This window comes from Mobula birostris, chromosome 3 (assembly GCF_030028105.1).
Source record: "Mobula birostris isolate sMobBir1 chromosome 3, sMobBir1.hap1, whole genome shotgun sequence".
NCBI classification, from domain to species: Eukaryota; Metazoa; Chordata; class Chondrichthyes; order Myliobatiformes; family Myliobatidae; genus Mobula; species Mobula birostris.
Window position 1 is genome coordinate 89,524,348 of NC_092372.1, and position 20,325 is coordinate 89,544,672.

Consider the following 20,325-nt stretch of genomic DNA (forward strand, 5'->3'; position numbering starts at 1 on the left):
ACTTTAATCTATCTGTATTCTGGTTAGTAATTCATCCCACTGACACTATCCTCTGTACTTTGAAGAGTTTCTGCATATGAAACACAATTTTCTACCCAAACGCACTGCACTATCACAGCTTTCTTATATACAGGACACCCTGCATTAGCAAAGCTATAATTCCACCCTCCCCCCTGCAATTGCTACATCTTGGCCTGATACCTTCTCCGCAATCACCCTAACCATGTTTTCCACCACATCACACAGCTGCTACATGACCAAACTTCTGGCAAATACTCTTCCTTCAGTTAGTCCTGACGAAGGGTCTCGGCCTGAAACATCGACTGCACCTCTTCCTAGAGATGCTGCCTGGCCTGCTGAGTTCACCAGCAACTTTGACGTGTTGCTTGAATTTCCAGCATCTGCAGAATTCCTGTTGTTTGCGAACTTTGATGTGTGTTGCTCATGTTCGCTATTTCGGTCTTCTTCATCACGTTCTAGCATCTCTACCCCAAATTCCTTGACTGAAACCCTCTATCCATCCGGGATTCAACCCTAATCATCAACTGCCGTTCCCCCCCCCCCCATTGATACGGCCTGACTTCTTCCAATATCTCGTTCGTAGCGCAGCGGAGGACGGAAATACCGCCACCTGACCGGAGGTCCCGCCCTGGAAGTGACGTCACGCCTTCCATGATCCTCGGCGCGGAGTTTGCAGCTGAGTGCGCGTCGTTCTCGGTTGCCGGGTGATCGGCCTCCGACCTCCCGCGCCATGGACGCCCTGGCCCCCGGAGACCCCAAGCTTGTGTCCATGATCGTCAATCACCTCAAGAATCAGGGCCTCTTTGACCAGTTCCGCCGCGACTGCCTGGCCGACGTGGACACTAAGGCAAGTGGAAGCAGCCAAGGCTTCGGGCCCTGGGTGGGTGGGCGGCTGCCAGCTCTTCGATGGGCTGAAAGCGATGGTGACTACCTCCAGCCTTCGCGCTGGGCTGCTAGAGTGACAGCTGGAGTGGCGCATTGCCGAGAGAGCCTCGGGGTTTCCTACTGGAGCCCGGTGCTTCCAGTCTTCTGCCTTCTCCCACCTGCGTGGGAGACCAGGGATACGCCGCTTGCTGTATCCGTTTGAGTTAAGGGGTTAGGTGGGTCAATATAGTTGAGTCACATTCTATACGAGAGCACATTCGGGAAAACAACACGGGTTCCCTGAGTAAGAGTGTTAGTGCCTCGTCGGTGCGGTTACTAGCCATGCTAAGAATTGGACTAACAATTTACTTTGCAAGTTGGAAAGCTAACTGAAAGGAAATCATTGCTGGTGCCGAGTAAAAGAGTGTTAGAGATACGCAGCAAGTTTAATAACACCTGTGAATAACGCTTCTTGTCTAACTGACTGTCAAGAAATGTAATCTTGTGATTGCCAGATGTGGGACCTATTCAAGTTTATTCTGACTCTTCTGTTGTCACGGTGGCTCTGCTCTGAGAGAAGTCAGAGCTTAAGGCGCAATGAAAGTTGAACTATATGCAGTTTTGAATGAGTTATAATTGTTAGATATAAATTTATAAAGGAAGCTGAACGTGTATCTGTCTAGAGGAAGGAAAAAAAGTTAAGCCAAAAGAGCCTTTGAAATGCACAACTATTGTTGGCAGAATTTCAGGTGGTGACAAGGAGGCATATAGGAGTGAGACAGATCAGCTTGTTGAGTGGTGTCACATCAAAAACCTTGCACTCTGTCAGTAAGATCAAGGAATTGATTCTGGACTTTTTAAAAAAAAAAAAATTACTTTGAGATGCAGTGTGGCCCTTCCAGACCTCCAAGCCACATTACACAACAATCCCACGATTTAATCGTAGCCTATTCACAGGACAATTTACAATAGGCAATTAATCTATCAGCCGGTATGTCTTTGGACTGTGAGAAGAAACTTCAGCAAGGGGAAGTCGAGGCGCACACCAGTCCTCATTGAGGCATCAGCGGTGGAAAGGGTGAGCAATTTCAAGCTCCTGAGTGTCAACATCTCTGAAGATCTATCCTGGACCCAACATACTGATGCAATTACAAAGAAGGTGCGGCAGTGGCTGTATTTCATTAGCAGTTTGAGGAGACTTGACGTGACATTAAGAACTCTTGCAAATTTCTTCAGAAGCACCATTGAACTGAGCATTCTAGACTAGCAATACCGTTTGGTATGGAGGGGCCGCTAAAAAGCATCGGAAAAACCTGCAGAAAGTTGCAAACTCAGTCAGCTCCATCATGAGCCCTAGCCTCCCCAGCATTGAGGAAATCTTCAAAAGGGGATGCCTCAGGCATCATCTGTCATTGCGGACTCTCACCCAGTGCATGCCCTCTTCTCATTGCTACTATCAAGGAGGAGCTACAGTAGCCTGAAGACACGCTCAAAATTTTCAGAGCAGCATCTTCCCCTCCGCCTTTAGATTTCTGAGTGGACGATGAACCCATGTATAGTACCTCACTTTTTTCTTATTTGCTCTCTTTTTGAACTAATTTAATTTGTGTGTGTATATGTGTAATATATATTATAATTTGTAGTTTATTACTATGTATTGCAATACACTGCTGCTGTAAAACAACACATTTCACAACATTTGCCAGTGATATTATACCTGATTCTGATGTTAATTAGATAACTCATGACACAAAAATTGGTCATAATCGCTATTCATCTGCTGGTTTTATTTGTTTGTGTGATAGAACACTACATCCCAGAAATAGACCATTTGACCCATCTAGACTTTTATGCTATAATTTTGCCTTCTCCCATCTACTTGCACCGAAACTATTGCTATCTCGACCTCTCATACATGTACCTATCCAAATTTCTCATAAATATTACAATGTTCATCCACTACATCCCAGCAGCTTGTTCCACACTCCTTTCTTGGAAAAGAAGATCCTCTCAGGTCACCCTAAACCGGGAGCAGGCAACATTAAGCACAAATGATTTTCTAGCATGCATTATTCATTAATTTGAGGCAAAACATAACTAAATGTATTTACATGGATAATTCCCATATTTCAAGTTTTTTATGGCATTTATCTGGCCCACAGTCCGTTTATTAATACGCGATCCGGCCCACAGAGGCAAAAAGGTTGCCGACCCTTGCCCTAAACCTATGACCTCTGGTTCTAGTCTAACTCAACTTGTGGTGCAAAAGCCCGCAAGCATTCACACGATCCATACTTCTCATTTGTATACCTGTGGAGGATCAGAGGGATTGGAGGCTTGAGAGAGAAGCTGGCCAAAGTTGATTGGAAAGGGACACAAGCAAGGATGACGGCAGAACAGCAGTAGCTGGAGTTTCTGGAAGTCCTAAAGATGAAGAAGTATTCTAAGTGGAGGATGAGACAACTGTGGCTGGCAGGTGAAGTCAAAGACAACATAAAAGCACAAGAGAGGGCATATAATGGAGCAAAAATTAGTAGAAAGTTAGTGGATTGTGATGAAGCTTTTAAAAACCAATAGGAAGCAACTGAAACCGAAAGGTCGGAAAAGATGAAATATGAAGGTAAGCTAGCCAATGATATAAAAGGGTGTAGCAAAAATAATTTTCAGATATATAAAGAGTAAAGCAGACAAGAGTGGATATCGGACTGCTGGAAAATGACATTGGAGAGGAGATAATGGGGCGACAGATAATGGTGGATGAAAAATATTTGCATCAGTCTTCACTGTGAAGACATTAGCAGTATGCAAGAATTTTGAGAGCGTCGCAAGACAGAAGTGAGTGCAGTTACTATTACTAAGGAGGAGGTGCTTGGGAAGCTGAGAAGTCTGAAGGTAGATGTCACCTGAACTAGACTGACTACAGCCCAGGGCCCTGAAAGAGATAGTTGGAGAGATTGTGGAGCCATTAGTAATGATCTTTCATGAATCGCTAGATTGTGGAATGGTTCTGGAGGACTAGAAAGCTGCAAATGTCACTCCGCTCTTTAAGGAGGCTATCCCTAATCAAGCTTTGTCTATCCAAATACTCATTATCTAACAATAATTTACCCATGACTTACGTCAGGCTCACTGACCTTTAATTTCCTGCTTTATTTTTAGAACCTTAAACTGGAACATTAGTTATCCTGCAGTCCACTGGCACCTCACCAATGGTGAAGTATGATTTAAATTTGGTTAAAAACGTATACAGGGCACCTGCAATTTCTGCACTACCTCCCACAAGATCCAAGGGTACATCTAGTTAACCCTTGAGGATTTACCCATCTTAATTCGCCTCACGACAGTATGCAGCTCCTTAAACAAAATCTGGATATGAATCATGACCTCCCTATTCTTTTGCCTCAATTCTGCCTGTCCCTTGAGAAAATATAGACCCACAAAATACTTAAGTTCTCCCCCATGTCTTTCAGCTCCTTGCATTGATAACTGTGCTGATTTTCAAGAGGACCTGTTTTGTCCCTTGCAATCCCTTTGATCTCAATATGCCATTAGAGGCCCTTAGGATCCTCTTTAACCTTGTCTGCCAAAGCAACCTCATACCTTAGCAACACACATCAAAGTTGCTGGTGAATGCAGCAGGCCAGACAACATCTCTAGGAAGAGGTACAGTTGACGTTTCGGGCCGAGACCCTTCGTCAGGACACTCGTATTGCTCATTTACACTCATATCCTTAGCCCCCTTTATTTTCTCTGAAGTGTCCTCTTGCATTTCTTATACCCTGACACTTCAATCCTAACTGTCTATGTCTTTGATAATCAATGTTCCCTAAACCTGTTAGCCTTGCCTTTTATTTGTAATAAGAGCATGCAGATTCTGTATTCTCAATATTTTATTTCTGATTTACTAAGCATCTTTGTTAGAAAGCAACCCACTTGATCCAGATCTCCCAGATCCATTTTGATACTGTCAAACTTGGCCTTTCACCAATTTAGAATCTTAACCCTAGATTTCTCTATCCTATTTTTCTCCATGATTATCTTGATACTAATGGAATTAATAATCCACTACACACACTTCTGTCACATGCCTTGTCTCATTCCTATAGAGGAGATCCAGTATCGTGCTCTCTGTTTGGGGTCTCTACTATAGTAATGAAGGAAACTTTCATGAACATATTTAACACAAATTCTCTCCCATTCAGTTCTTTTCACAGTATGGGAGTCCCAGACAATATCTAGAAAGTTTTAGAAAATCACGGACTGTCACAACTTTATTTCCTGCAACTCTGTTATCATGTTACAAATTTGCTTCTCCTTGGGTTTGATGTTGTCACGGTTAGCATACTGCTATTACGGTGCCAGTGACCTGGATCAATTCTGCCACTCTCCATCAGGAGTTGTGTGTTCTCCCTGTGACTACATGGTTTTCCTGGGAGCTCTGGTTTCCTCCCATATTAACCTATAGGTTAATAGGTTAATTGGTCACATAGGTGTAATTGGGCAGTGGAGGAAGAACCTATTACCATGTAATATATCTATAAGTCTCTTTTTTAAAAAATCTTAATTCTGCTGACTTAGGAGGGCTATAATATAGTCCCATTAATATAGTTGCCCCTTTTTATCACAGATGCTAGAAGTCCAAAACAACACACACACACACACACACACACACACAATGCTGGAGTCCAGATGCAGGCCAGGCAGCATCTATGGAAAAGAGTAAACAGTCGATGGTTTGCACTAAGTCCTGATGAAGGGTCTCAGCCTGAAACATCAACTGTTTACTCTTTTCCCATGGCTACTGCCTGACCTGCTGAGTTTCTCCAGCATTTTGTGTATGTTGCCCCTTTTTATTCCTCAGTTCCATCCAAATTGTCTCAGTAGGTGAGCCTACTGTTTGCTGTTAGAGTAAATCCAACTCTCCTCTTTTAGTACCTCCCCCTCTGTCATGTCTAAACCAATGGAACCTGGAGCATTCAGCTGCCAGTCCTGCCCTTCCTGCAACCAAGTCTCATTGATGGCTGCAACATGGTAATTGCATGTGTGGATCCATGGTCGTAAGTTCATCTGCCGCCTTTACCTTGCAATACTTCTTGCATTGAGATTGATGCAATCAGAAAGTCTCACCGTGCTTGTAGACTTAACATCTGCTTCCTCCACGGCCACTTCACTTGCTATCCTGCCACTCTGGTTCCCACACTCCCACTGTAGTTCGAGTTTAAATGACCCAGACCAATACTAGCAAACCTTCCCACAAGGATAATTTGTTACCTACAGTTGAGTCTGGTTTACAATAAACAAGCCTCAGCCTGTCTGGGATTTGGGAGGAAATTGAAGTATCTGGTGGAAACTGACATTGGCAATGGAAGAACACGGACACTCCAGACTGCTGGATCAAATTGGCAACAGAATGTTCCACGGTTCAGTTGTTCCAGGATTAAAGGAGGAGAGGTGGAATTACATCAGGGAAAATGGCACAGCATTGTTTGGAAAAAATACTGGAGACCTCATCCCCTGAGGCAATTTTGGGTGGAATTGAAGAATGATAAAAGAATGACGAAATTAATAGATACTTTATTGATCCTAAAGGAAATTGCAATAGGACTATATTATAGCCCTATGAACTATCAGATGTCAGTGCTGTCTATTCTGCTACCCTAAATATTTCATTCTTCCAGCGGGTTTTTTTTTAGTTTCCCAGCTTAGTTCCCAAATCGCAAAGCACAATTTGTGGGACCCAGTTCTTACAAGAGATTATTAGGGGTGTGTTATAACCTCTGATGTAGAGAACAGATTAAATACAATGCATTTACAGAGTTTATAGTGACAGACCAGGCTGAATGGTTTAATTCATAAAAACTGGTGAACGCAGCAGGCCAGGCAGCATCTATAGGAAGAGGTGCAGTCAACGTTTCGGGCTGAGACCCTTCGTCACAATTAACTGAAAAAAGAGATTTGAAAGGGGGAGGGGGAGGGATGAAGCTAAGAGCTGGAAAGTTGATTGGCAAAAGGAATACGAAGCTGGAGAAGAGAGATGATCATGGGACGGGAGCAGATGTCACCTACTCTCACCCTATCCTCCCACCACCCCACCAGGAATAGGGTTCCCCTTGTCCTCACCTACCACCCCACCAGCCTCCGGGTCCAACATATTCTCCGTAACTTCTGCCGCCTTCAAAGGGATCCCACCACTAAGCACATCTTCCCCCCCCCCGCCCCCGCTTTCCACAGGGATCGCTCCCTACGCGACTCCCTTATCCATTCGTTCCCACCATCCCTTTCCACCGATCTCCCTCCTGGCACTTATCCTTGTAAGTGGAACAAGTGCTATACATGCCCTTACACTTCCTTCCTCACCACCATTCAGGGCCCCGGACAGTCCTTCCAGGTAAGGCGACACTTCACCTGTGAGTCGGCTGGGGTGATATACTGCGTCCGGTGCTCCCGATGTGATCTTCTGTGTATTGGCGAGACCCGACGCAGGCTGGGAGACCGTTTCGCTGAACATCTACGCTCTGGCTGCCAGAGAAAGCAGGATATCCCAGTGGCCACACATTTTAATTCCACGTCCCATTCCCATTCTGATATGTCTATCCACGGCCTCCTCTATGGTCAAGATGAAGCCACACTCAGGTTGGAGGAACAACACCTTATATTCTGTCTGGGTAGCCTCCAACCTGATGGCATGAACATTGACTTCTCTTACTTACGTTAATGCCCCACCTCCCCTTCGTACCCCATCCCTTATTTATTTATTTATTTATTTATTTATTTATCTTTCCCCTTTTTTCCCTCTTTTTTTTTCTCCCTCTGTCCCTCTCACTATAACTCCTTGCCCATCCTCTAGGCTTTCCCCCTCCCCCTTTCTTTCTCCCTAGGCCTCCTGTCCCCTCCCTCCTCCAGCTTCGTATCCCTTTTGCCAATCAACTTTCTAGTTCTTAGCTCCTTCCCTCCCCCTCCTGTCTTCTCGTATCATTTCGGATCTCTCCCTCCCCCTCCCACTTTCAAATCTCTTACTATCTCTTCTTTCAGTTTGTCCTGACAAAGGGTCTCAGCCCGAAATGTCGACTGTACCTCTTCCTATAGATGCTGCCTGGCCTGCTGCATTCACCAGCATTTTTTATGTGTGTTGCTTGAATTTCCAGCATCTGCAGATTTAGATTATGAAGACACACAGTCCTCTTTATTGTCATTTAGTAATGCATGCATTAAGAAATGATACAATATTTCTTCCGGTGTGATATCACAAAACACAAGATAGACCAAGACTGAAAAAAACTAACAAAACCACATAATTATAACATATAGTTACAACAGTGCAACAATACCATAACTTGATGAAGAAGTCTATGAGCACAATAAAAGTTCAAAGTCTCTCAAATGTCCCACATCTCACGCAGACGGGAGAAGGAAGAAAAACTCTCCCTGCCATACCCGACCACGGTCCAACTCTGAGTCATCCGAAAACTTCGAGCTCTGATCAGCTCTCCGACACCGAGAACTGAGTGCCATCTTTATCCGAACGATTCGACCTCCATCTCGGTCGCCAACAACAGGCAAAGCCGGGGACTTTGAGGCCTTCCCGACTGCGCAGTAACGATAGCAGCGAATGAGCATTTCAGAAATTTTTCCAGACGTTCCTCTGTGCTTTGACGTCCATCTCCATCAAATTGTCCACGGCCCCTATTTAACGGATATGACATCATTTTTCACCAGAGGGCTGCGTACGCGCGGCGCGTTGCTTCTCTCTCCTCAAGCCTTTTCCTCATGTTTGAATGGTTTCATTGTAAATTTAAACTCCATCTGCATCATCTGACTTCATCTTCCCTTGTAATCACTTTTTTGTCTCTTATTTGGAAAAATAAACAGAACTTTTTATGATTTGATTTTAAATAGAAGATGGGAGCAGTAATATCTTTGAACCTTTTTTGCCATGGCTGACCATCCAAATTCAGTACCTTGTTCCTGTTTTCCCTCTATATCGCTAGTTAGATATTGTCTTAGAATCAAGTACTTTTCACGGTTTAGCTTAAAATGCTTTCTTTTGCAGAGACTTTCACTCAGATAAGGGGATCATTCCTCTATAGTCATGTACAATTGTAGCAAAACAATACATCCTGTGCTTGAATCCTCTTACTATGAAGTCCAGCCTTAACTGCCTGCTGCATCTGCATGCTTCAGTGAAGACACTCGATTCTTGTTCCCAACCTATTGCCATTCATATAATCTGGCTACCTGTTAAGTTACACTAAAGTGCATGATCTCATGTTTGTCCACATTGTAGTATATCTACTCATTCCATTAATTGGAGCTTCTCTACATCCATTGTAAGGATCACCCTCCCACCCAGCTGTGTCAAATGCAAGCTTGGAAATATCATGTGTAATTCTTTCATCAGCTTCCTTTAATGGCAAAGATAGCATCACAGATTCCTGTGTACCCCATTGCTTACTGCCTGTACTCGGGGGTGGGAGGGGGGGGGATTCTGTCTGCTTATTTCATGCCAGCTAATAGTACTCTGCTTATATTAGTACCTTACCCATGTAATTTGCTCACTAATCTTTTAGGTAAGACCTTATTGAAAGCTTTCTGGAAATTCAAATGCAGCACATTCACTGGTTCTACCTCACCTTTTCTGCTTGTTACATTCTCAAGTTCCATTAGATTTGTCAAGATAGATTTCCCTGCTGTTATATATGTCATAATAGTTTTAGATCATACTGTAGTCCTAATAATCTCTCAGTCGGTTGCTGTTGCAGGCTAGTTCATTTGTCACCTGTCCCAATGATACCTTTCTTCCCTGATTTCCTGTTGGTATTCCTCTAGCCCACAGCGCTGTTTCACATTATTTTTCCAAATCTCTTCAACCATTTTACTCTGGTAATGGTTTACTATCTATTTTAGCTTTTTACCTCTGAGAATCCTGAAGTAGGTGCCTTTCTGATTTTATAGATCACAGCAGTTTTATTTATCTTCCTTACCAGTTTTTCTTCCAAATTTTTTGAGATTTTTCCACTGTATGCTTTGGCATTGGAAAGATTCCTGTTTCCTGATGACTTGGGCAATGTTCTTGTTAACTTTCAAATCTTTGTCGCTTTAAACTAAGAGGTGCATGTACTGGATTTCCTTTGCTCCATCTTGTTTTATCCCTTTACTAAATGATGAACAATCACATTGTCCTGTTCCATGTGTACTTTTCTCTAGTGTATGATTATGCAGTGGAGCAAATTAGTCAGAGCTCCTCTTCCTGCTTCTGTGTGTTTATAGAACTCGGGTAATTCAGCTCTCTCTGGGCTTTAACTGACACATTTTCTAGAGTATTGGATATTTTCTTCTAATTGAATGGTTGTCTCCTTATCGCGGGGGCACTGATGCCTCCTATTCTGTGGGCAAACAAGAAGTATGACAGTTGGTGAAAAATTGAAGGGCTGTAGTTGTTGGAAACCTGAAATATAAATAGTAAATGCCAGAAGCACTCAACAGATTATATTGCATATGTGGAAACATCAATATTTCAGTTCAAAAACCCTCATAAAAACCAAGGAAGAAGGAAACAATTAAGTTTTAATTTGCAGAATGTCAGGTTTAGGAAAGGAAAGTGTGATGCTGGAATAACAATGGGAGAAAGTTGTGGAAATCATTTGAGTGTTACATTAAAAAAGGCTGGCAGGATGAGAGCAAATGAACACAAACCATGAATAACGGCAGTTCAAGGAAGAAAACTCACTTTCACTGTCTATTAGAATTGGCCATTTCTGCTGCCAAATCATCATCTGTAATATTGGTTGAGTTTTTTTCTGTCCATTAGCACTACTGGATATGTCCTACAATCTTGGCCTCATTGTAACTGTGGTATTTCCCATTGTCCTATTTAGTCTTCACCCTGTCCCCCAACACTTCTCTCTATAACTTAAAATGACATAACACTCCTGTGCTCTTGTAGCATTTATTTAGCTGAAGTGTGTTTGGGTAGAACAGAAGTGAAAATAGTACTTAACGAACGCTGGGGAAAGTAAAATGTGCATAACTTGTCATACTCCATGTGAAGTATGTAAATCTTATTAAGAAGGACATGATTATCATATGATATAGGAGCAGAGTTTATCGAGCCTGCTTCGCCATTTCATCATAGCTGAACATTTCCTCTCAGCTCCAATCTCCTTCCTTCCCCTTCATGTCCCGACTAATGGACAATTTATCAACCTCTCCCTTAAATATAACCAATGACTTGGCCTCCACAGCTGCCAATGGCAATTAATTCCACATATTCACCACCCTCTGGCTGAAGAAAAATATGATGGTAGTGAATGGTGGCTTTATATATGCCTCTATTGATCTAAATGTATTAAACAATGAATATTAAGACAGCATCTGTGGTATAATTTAAGCTTGATCACTCAACATTTTGTCTTAAAAGCATGAAAGTTTACACAAGACAAAGCAAAATAGTGAATTGTTTTTATTATTTTTTTTTTTAGCCTGCTTACCAGAACTTAAGACAGCGAGTGGATAATTTTGTGTCCAACCATCTTGCAAGTCATACATGGAGCCCTCATCTCAACAAGAATCAATTGAGAAACAGTCTTAGACAGATGGTGCTACAGTAAGTTCTAGTGTTTTTTTTTTGGCTTTTGAGGAAAACTGGATATGCCATCCTTCAGCTGAGAGATGACATTGTAGATGATCTACTAGATCATGTGGGAGCGGTAGACAGATTACTCGAGAATATAGTATTTCACTACTTTTCTGTGCAAAGCTCAATATATACTTTATGGTTGTTTCTTGTGATAACTGTGGAACTGCAAAAACTGGCTTTCATATTTCCATGTTTATTTATTGTAAACTACTTTGATATAGTAAATGCAATAAAAAAAATTGGGGAAGTTTGCTAAATATGGATACACATTTAAATGTGAGAAATTCTGCCCTCTTAGAGACATACAGCCTAGAAACGGACTCTTAATCTTACATGTTGACCGATTTCCATTGCATGAGAATTGCTTCACCAACTTCAGACACCAAGGTCCATCTTGACTTTTGTTCCAAACATCAACAGCTTTTTGCTTCTCTTCCCTTTTGTAAGGAGCTCTCTAAACTGTAGCTATTAGTCAACTGATTTAATTGGTCATCAGTGGCTCTGCCATATTTTGTTTGATATTGTTGTGAGTCATCTTGGTATGTTTTACTACATCGAAGCTGCTGAAGGATAGATTTGAGAGGGTTAATCTTTTTCTTTTGAGAAAGAAGACCTGACACAAGTATTTAAATTTCACCAACCCAACTGTTTCGTGACTGAATTTGACAGTTCGCGCTTCCTCAATTTAATGTACATAGGAGTCCATATATGAAATCTATGTCTGTGTTATCCGCCAAGAGGACCACAACGTCGATGTAGGGTATGAATGCTTGCATGCCGCAATGACCTGGAGAGCTACGTTGACTGGAGTCAGGACCTTGTGCTTTGAGACTCGGTAGGGTCACCCATGCCAAACAAGCCAAAGGGTAGAGGCCAGACTAAGAGTGGTCTACCAGTTCTCCAGGTTCAGGGTTCGGCTCGGGGCTAACAACCTTAACTGGTGAAAAAAATTGTAACGGAGGTGGCAATGACAAATCCTTCTAAATGTGTGTGCGATGGTATTCCTGAGTCTCCAGCCGGGACTTGTATGGTTGACAGTCATAAAAACCAAGAGGAAGCTACTGGCATGAAGGAAGCACTGAACACTGCAAGACCGAGACCAAAATTGTTTATTGGAATGTATGAACCATGTACCACACTGGCAAGCCAGTACAAATAACTGCTGAATGTGTCATTACAACCTACTGTACAATGCTGGGCATCGGTGAAAGCAGGTGGACAGGGTCTGACAGACTAACGGCAGCAACTGGTAAAACAGTTGCATACACAAGCAGGGAAGATGGTCAGCATCATGATGGTGTAGAGCAACATAGGGATTAACCTAGTATAATGTTCACACCAAGATGAAGCTGTACCAGAGCTGTGTCCTGGTACGGCCAAACTATTGTCATTCCACATCACGAAGCTCTGTGTTCTGGCCAAGATAGATGTCCAACCTCTCCCTGTTCCTTCAGTGTAATCAAGAGGATATGGTCACAGTTATGAGGAAATGTTGGAGATGGATTGGGCATGTGATGGGAAGAGAGGTCAATTCCATCAAGACAGCACTTCATTGGACTCCTGAAGAGTGGAGGAAATGTGGGAAACTAAAACCAAATGACGCTGTACGATAGATACCAAGAAACTGGCCACCTGAATCCTCTGCAGTACCATTGACGTCAGTTTCAGCCCAAGTTCTTGAATTTTATTCCTAAATATTTCTTTCTTTGCTCTGTCTCCCCACGCAGTAAAATGCTGCTTAAAGCATGGCATTAGTTATCTGTTTATATTCCTGTTAAGTGCTGTAGGTTGTTCATACTATTTAAAAGCACTGTATAAATGCAAGCTGCTTATTTTATGTCAGTCCAAGATTTGTACACCCTCTCTCACTCTTTACACCTTAACCTTATTTCCAGCATTTGCAATTCCTCTGGTTTCCCCCTTCAGCTATCTACACACACCTTTTGTGCCATACAGACAGTCCTGATTTACATGAGGGTTCCATTCTTGAGAATTGTCCAAATATTGTTTTTTTTTATTCTCCCCTCCCCCATAAGTCAGAAACCTAATTTTCTATAGCTACCCATATCATATCACTCTGCATACACTTCCTATAATTTCATTTCATCCAATATTCACCCTAACAGTATCAGTAATTAAACTAATGGAATATCTGCTGCATGTAGTTAATGAATAGCAGAAGAAATATTTCTATCTTGAAAAAATAATGAAAAATGTTAAATCCTCTGTAACCCAGAGAGGTATTGTACTCACCCTAGGACTGTCAATCCTCCAGTTTTAAATTCTGAACACTTTGTCCTGTCTCCCAATCTTCACTAGGTTATGTGCCCATCTAGAAGGATTTATTTTAGAATGAATTAAGGATTTAGGATGATGTTAGGATAAATTTTGAACTGTTAGTTTTGTTTTCTCCCTCCAGAGAGGATGTTTGTTTAATCATTAATAGACAAATAATGTGCTGTAAAAATGTATATAAATGTATGTAAATATATACTTTAATAAAATGTATATAACAAATTGTGTTGAATATTTATCTTTGACTTAATTGCAGATCGGGTATGCTGGAGGTAGGCGTAGACAGAATAATTTCTCAAGTTGTGGATCCAAAGATCAATCACATATTCCGGCCTCAGGTTGAAAAAGCTGTTCATGAGTTTTTAGCAACTGTGGATCAGAAAGAAGAGCCTGCTTCTATGAACGTTGCACAAAATTCTGAGAAACAAGAGCCTACCACTTCAGGTATCATCTTGGGTAGTTTTTGAGGAGATCCATTAAAACTTTTTGTGTATGTACTGTACAATACTTTTAAAGTCAAAAATAACTGAATGTTGATTTCACTTATACCACAAATAATAAAAACAGGAATGGTGACAACATCTTGAATGAACAGAGCATAAAAGGATATGCAATTCATATATACAAATGGAATTATAGATAGGCATAGTGGTTGGCATAGATTTATGTACCAAAGACTTACTTCTGTGCTGTATAACTCTGACTTGTTATCCTCCAATAGTCTTGTTACGTTGAGATACACTTAGTGCCTTTGAGTGATGTTGATCAACTTTCCTTTGCAACCAATGCATTTAATGTAAAATATACAAAATGGAGAAAAAATTCTAAAAAGAGCAACTCGTTTTCTAATCAATTCTTTAATGGCATAGAAGCTAACATGGGACATCTTTGGAAGATCATGTTTAAAGCCAATCCAAGTTCACTGGTAACATTTTGCAAAGATGGCATTGTCCAGTTGGAGGAATTTAAGTCCTTCAGTGAACCTTTGTATGAGTATTACTATGATCTTGATGTTGTTAATTCTATATTTAAGTGTGACTAAAAATAAGATGAGCTATCAATACACTATTATTATAAAGGAGGAAGTTGAACAGCAGTTTCTAGCAGCAGCAGCACATTTAAATGTAGAAGTTGATAAGTTCAGGCCAAGCCAAGATTATTGTCATTTAGCTATATGCATATATACTGTCAAACGAGTCATTTCTCCAGAGCAAAGCGCAGTAGTAGTATACACAATGTTTTCATTAAGTAAGAATTAAATCTACAATTGAATGGCACGTTGATAAACAAAGTGAAGTGCGTAAGTTAAATATTGTAGGGTACATTGCAAATTATCCAGTGACAGTTTGAATGTGATACGGCAGGGAGTTCGTTTTTAACTATTGTTAAAATAATTTACAAGAAACAGTAGTATATTGTGTTATTTTGATAGTTGTATCCTTACTTGTGTCTTCTATTTGCAGGCCCTTCTAATTGTCCTAGCACAAGCAAAGCTAATGATGCTCTTTCTATTTTGGATACAATAACCTCCCTTAATCAGGAAGCCAGTGCTTCCAGGATTACAGCTGAGAATTCATTGGGTAAAATGTGTGAAAAGATGTCCAAGAAGATCCCCTTGACAGAATTCAAATCTCAAGCTTTTGATCTTGGAACGGAGAAAGATCATGCTATTGAAGAAACTGAAAAAATTGCATTGGAAACCACAACGGAGATTGGAAAGCTTTATCCTAAGTCAGAGGGATCAATTAATGTTTTAACATCTTTGAAGGATTTTGACGATAAGCATGAAAAGGCTGGGCCTGTTGTGGAAAATTTGGAAGATGTGATTGAAAAAAATGATAAAATTGATAAGAGGGAAAAAGATGTAACAAAAGCTGAACAACTTGGGTTGTCAAAGAATGAGAGAAGAGGCAAACGAAAAGACTCTGAATCTGTCCGACGTGGATCTGGAACTCTTAAACAGACAGCCAAGGAAAACTTAAAGAAAGGTGCTGAGAATGTTTTTCAGGTTATTTAAGCTAATTTCATTAAGTGTTACATGTGCATAGAGCTGTAGAAGCTTATTGATAGAATATCAGTGAACTATTTGAACAAACACAGGCTGATAAATTGTGATGCTTATCATTTTTCTAGAATATAGAAAATTCTTGGCCTTAGGTTAGTGCAGCATTAAGAAACAAGTATTCTGTGTTTATAGTCTAGTTAATTGATCATGGGTTATCTTTCTATATCAATATTCTTCTAACATCTGCACTTCTATAATATCATAACTTTTTCCTTGTAGCATGATAAAGTTTGTAAATATCAGTGGTGAAGTTGCTAATTAATTTGTGATGTCAGTGGTGATATCATTTTGAAAATGTTAAATACTGGGGTGAAGGTGGGGGTTTTTGTAAAGATGGGTTGTTATCAGGACTTCTGACAGTTTTTAAATATCTTCAGTAATATGCCTGGTGAGTGAAAGTGCTAGGTTAATTGAGGGCAAGCAGTGAGGTTTTCTGGAAAGCAAGTTGTCATATATTTAGTCAAGTATTTCACACTTTTATAAAAGGTGCTTGTTGATTAAAGCTTAAAGCGCACTGTATTAATGGAGGTGTCATAATGGCTTGAATTGGAATAAACACTGGATTCTTCAGGTGCTGTAAGTCCAAAGTTAACGCACACAAAATGCTGGAGGAACTCAGGGCAAGCAAAATCTAAGAGGAGTAAATAGTCGACATTTTGAGCTATTCATCGGCACTGGGAAGGAAGGGGGAAGAAGCTAGAATAAGCAGATGATGGAGGGCAAAGCTAGCAGGTGATAGGTGAAGGCAGATGAGGGGGAAGGTAGGTAGGTGGGTGGGCAAGGGTGGATGAAGTGTGGAGCTGGCAGGTGATAGGTGGAAAATGTAGAGGGCTGAAGAAGGAGGAATCTTATGGGAGGGCAGAGTGGACCATGGGAGAAAGGGCACCATAAGGAGTTAATAGGCAGGTGAGGAGAAGAGAAGGGTTTAGAGGATAGTCAGAATGGGGAAGGAGAGGAGGGGGAGAAAAATCAATATGTGTGCCATCAGGTTGGGGGCTACCCACAAGGAATGTAAGGTGTTGCTCTTGTAATTTGAGAGTGGACTTGTGGCAGTAAGAGAGGCCATGGATCGACATATGGGAATAGGGAGTGTAACTAAAATAGTTGTCCACCAGGAAATCCTGTCTCTGCGGAGGAAGCAAAGATGCTTGACAGAGCGGTCCCCCAATCTACGTTGGGTCTCATCAATGTAGAGGAGACTGCACTGGGACCATTGATTGTAGTAGCTGATGCAGGTGACTTGCTAACCCACATGGAAGGGTTGTTTGAGGCTCTGATTGGAGGTGAGGGAGGAGGTGAATGGGCAAGTATACTCATGCTACTTGCAGGGCTAAGTGCCAGGAGGGAAATCGGTGGGGAATGGACAAGGGAGTCAGAGAGAGAATAGAAATGTTGCCTAAGGAGGAGAAACAGGCTACTCATGGCACATTTTCCATGAGTTGTAAAGGTGACATAGTTCAGCTGCCACTATTGAAGCCCTTGTTTTGCATAAATTATTTAGACTTTGGTAGATGGACTACAAGATCACTGTTTGGAACCATGTATGTAGAAGAGTACAGTGGATGGGAGAAGAATTGCAGGCAATATGTGCGCTTCATTCTGACTAGAGTGAAAGTAATTTACTGTTTGTTTCTGAAACCAAAGTGAATGAGAAACAGTTAAACTCACGGCATTGATTCCCACTTTAGCATATTCCTATGTTGTATCAATCTGCAGAGTATTTCCTGGAAGATTCCGATTTTGAGGGTCTGAGTGACATTACTGTTAGTTCTGTCCATACGAGTGACCTTTCCTCCTTTGAGGAAGATGATGATGATGAAGAGGAGGAGGGTGAAGTTCCAGATTCTGACAGCACTGATGAAGTAGAAGAGCAAAGTTCTGAAGGTACTGCATTGATTTTTCAAATTTGTGCCACTATACAATAACAGTTTTAGGCAAAGTTTTAATCCTGTTTTAAGTCTCATGAATATTTGAAGGAGAAAGTCTGTTCGATTCTATAAGCTCAGTTAAAAGCTTTTGTTTTAGTTCCATTCTGCGGCATAAATATTCTACTGCTGCTCTTATTATTTTGCATTTTCCCCCCAAACTACTTTTAGTGTCACTTAATTTGCGGATGTTACTTAATGTCATGCAGCACTAAGTGCGTAAGATGAAGTAAAATAAATGCTTGGTATATGCTATGTGTTGGAATTCACAGGCGCAGGTTAAACAACTATTCTGTTTAGCCCAGTGCTGTCCTGAGTATTCCTTCAGCATCATCCTGATGTTGACCTGAACATTCCCATTAGCTGAGCTTGCACTCTTGCTTAAGTTTCAAATAAAATACAAGGTTAAGACCCTTTACAGCACGACGGTATAAATTCAGAAACCTTCCGTGGCTGTTGAAAAACAGGACTTTAAACAGCAAATCCAGTAAGTTCCTGATTTAAAACTTAAAATAATTCCAAAGATGTGCAGTTAGGGTTAGTACATTGTTACATGCTATGTTGGCACCAGGAGCATAGCAACACTTGCCAACTGCCCAGCACAAATCCGCACTGATTTGATTTGACACAAAAGACACATTTCATTTTATATTTCAATGTTTTGATGTACTTATGACAAATAAAGCTAATCTCTATTCAATGCCTTCACTTGCAGTCTATAATCCTCTTCCTTATATATGCTAATTTTTTTTCTGATGTCTGTATGTTACCTGTGTCAATGTCTACCTGTTCACTATATAGTGTTGTTTTATAATGCAGTCCACCTTCCCTTTAGTTTTCCTTTTTTATTTCATTTATGATTTAGTATAATTGCATTCTTTTTCAAAAGGGTTATCACTGATAATTGTTTTGCATGTGTAAAATTGTGCTATTTTTATGTCAACAGGAGGAAATCTGCAGATGCTGGAAATTCAAGCAAGACACATAAAAAATGCTGGTGAACGCAGCAGGCCAGGCAGCATCTATAGGAAGAGGTACAGTCGACGTTTCGGGCCAAGACCCTTCGTCAGGACTGTCCTGATGAAGGGTTGACTGTACCTCTTCCTATAGATGCTGCCTGGCCTGCTGCGTTCACCAGAATTTTTTATGTGTCTTGCTATTTTTATGTTGCTTGCTCTGATCTTTCACTGTATGTGTCTTGAATTTCTACTTTGGCTTCTCTTCTTTGATCTCAATTTGTATCCTTAGGCTATATCCCCAACTGTTTTTATTTGTGGGGATATTTTGTGATTCCAGACAAATAGATAACTTATGCTTGATATTTCTTGATATTCATCCTTAGCTCCTGTCTCTGCTGTGTTTATTTTTCTCAACATGCAGGATCTCATCTGTCTGTTGTATGTGTGTGTATCCGGTTGTTGATTGATAAAACTGTATGCTTAATTGGTGATGCTGAAAACTGATCATTTGTGGTTTCTCTTCACAAACCCATGCCCTAGACTACTTAAGCTTTGCACACTTGCCTCCTGAGAAGTAATGCAGGGAGCTTGCAAACTTTGCCATTAAGACTACCCATTAGGTTAACAATGCTGTTTCCATTAACTGCCTCGGGTATGCAACCTAATGCTCTCGTCTTCCAGCACTTACTGTAACGCTTATGCCTCCTACTTTGCTGTGTCAAGAGCTCCTTGTACAGAAGACCTGACTCTTCCACTTTAAATGTGTTGCAATTGCCTTTGATTCCTGTGGTTCTTTCAAGCTACTGCCACATCTCCAATGAGTTTCCCACCCCTCAAATTTTTGAAAACATAATTGCTTTCCAAGCTGGTGTTTGGTTCTGCATTTACTGCATCAGAATCAGGTTTAATACCACCGGCATTGAAGTGAAATTTGTTAACTTCACAGCAGCAGTTCAATGCAATACACAATCCAGCGGAGAGAAAAAATATAAAATAAAAATAATAATAAATAAACAAGTAAATCAATTACGGCAGTGGTCCCCAACCACCGGGCGGCAAAGCATATGCTATTGGGCCGCGAGGAAACAATATGAGTCAGCTGCACCTTTCCTCATTCCCTGTCACACACTGTTGAACTTGAACATGGGGTTGCCAACTGTCCCGTATTTGTTGGGACATCCCGTATATTGGGCTAAATTGGTTTGTCCCATACAGGAACGCCCTTGTCCCGTATTTCCCCCGCTAAGGTAGAGCATTCCTATGAAACCTTTTGTGCCGAAATGGTGTGAAGCAAAGAAGCAATTACCAATAATTTATATGGGAAAAATTTTTGAGCGTTCCCAGACCCAAAAAGTAACCTACCAAATCATACCAAATAACACATAAAACCTAAAATAACACTAACATATAGTAAAAGCATTAATGATATGATAAATACACAATCTATATAAAGTAGAAATAATGTATGTACAGTGTAGTCGGGAAGATTAAGCCAAAACCGATTTGTGGGGGAAAAAAATCGGCACGTACGCGTATGCGTACACCACATATACGCACATC

General features: G+C 41.0%; 1 protein-coding gene across 1 annotated transcript in view; it reads left to right on the plus strand.

Moving 5' to 3' along the window:
• The first annotated feature begins 665 nt into the window (after positions 1–665).
• The window catches only part of bod1l1 (biorientation of chromosomes in cell division 1-like 1), a 48,632-nt gene continuing 28,972 nt past the window's right edge, over positions 666–20,325 (plus strand). The window contains exons 1-5 of the mRNA XM_072253013.1: positions 666–868; positions 11,364–11,488; positions 14,073–14,260; positions 15,280–15,804; positions 17,598–17,765. Of these exons, the coding sequence (XP_072109114.1) occupies positions 752–868; positions 11,364–11,488; positions 14,073–14,260; positions 15,280–15,804; positions 17,598–17,765 (1,123 nt within the window). The 5' untranslated portion in view covers positions 666–751. The remainder of the gene's footprint in view (positions 869–11,363; positions 11,489–14,072; positions 14,261–15,279; positions 15,805–17,597; positions 17,766–20,325) is intronic.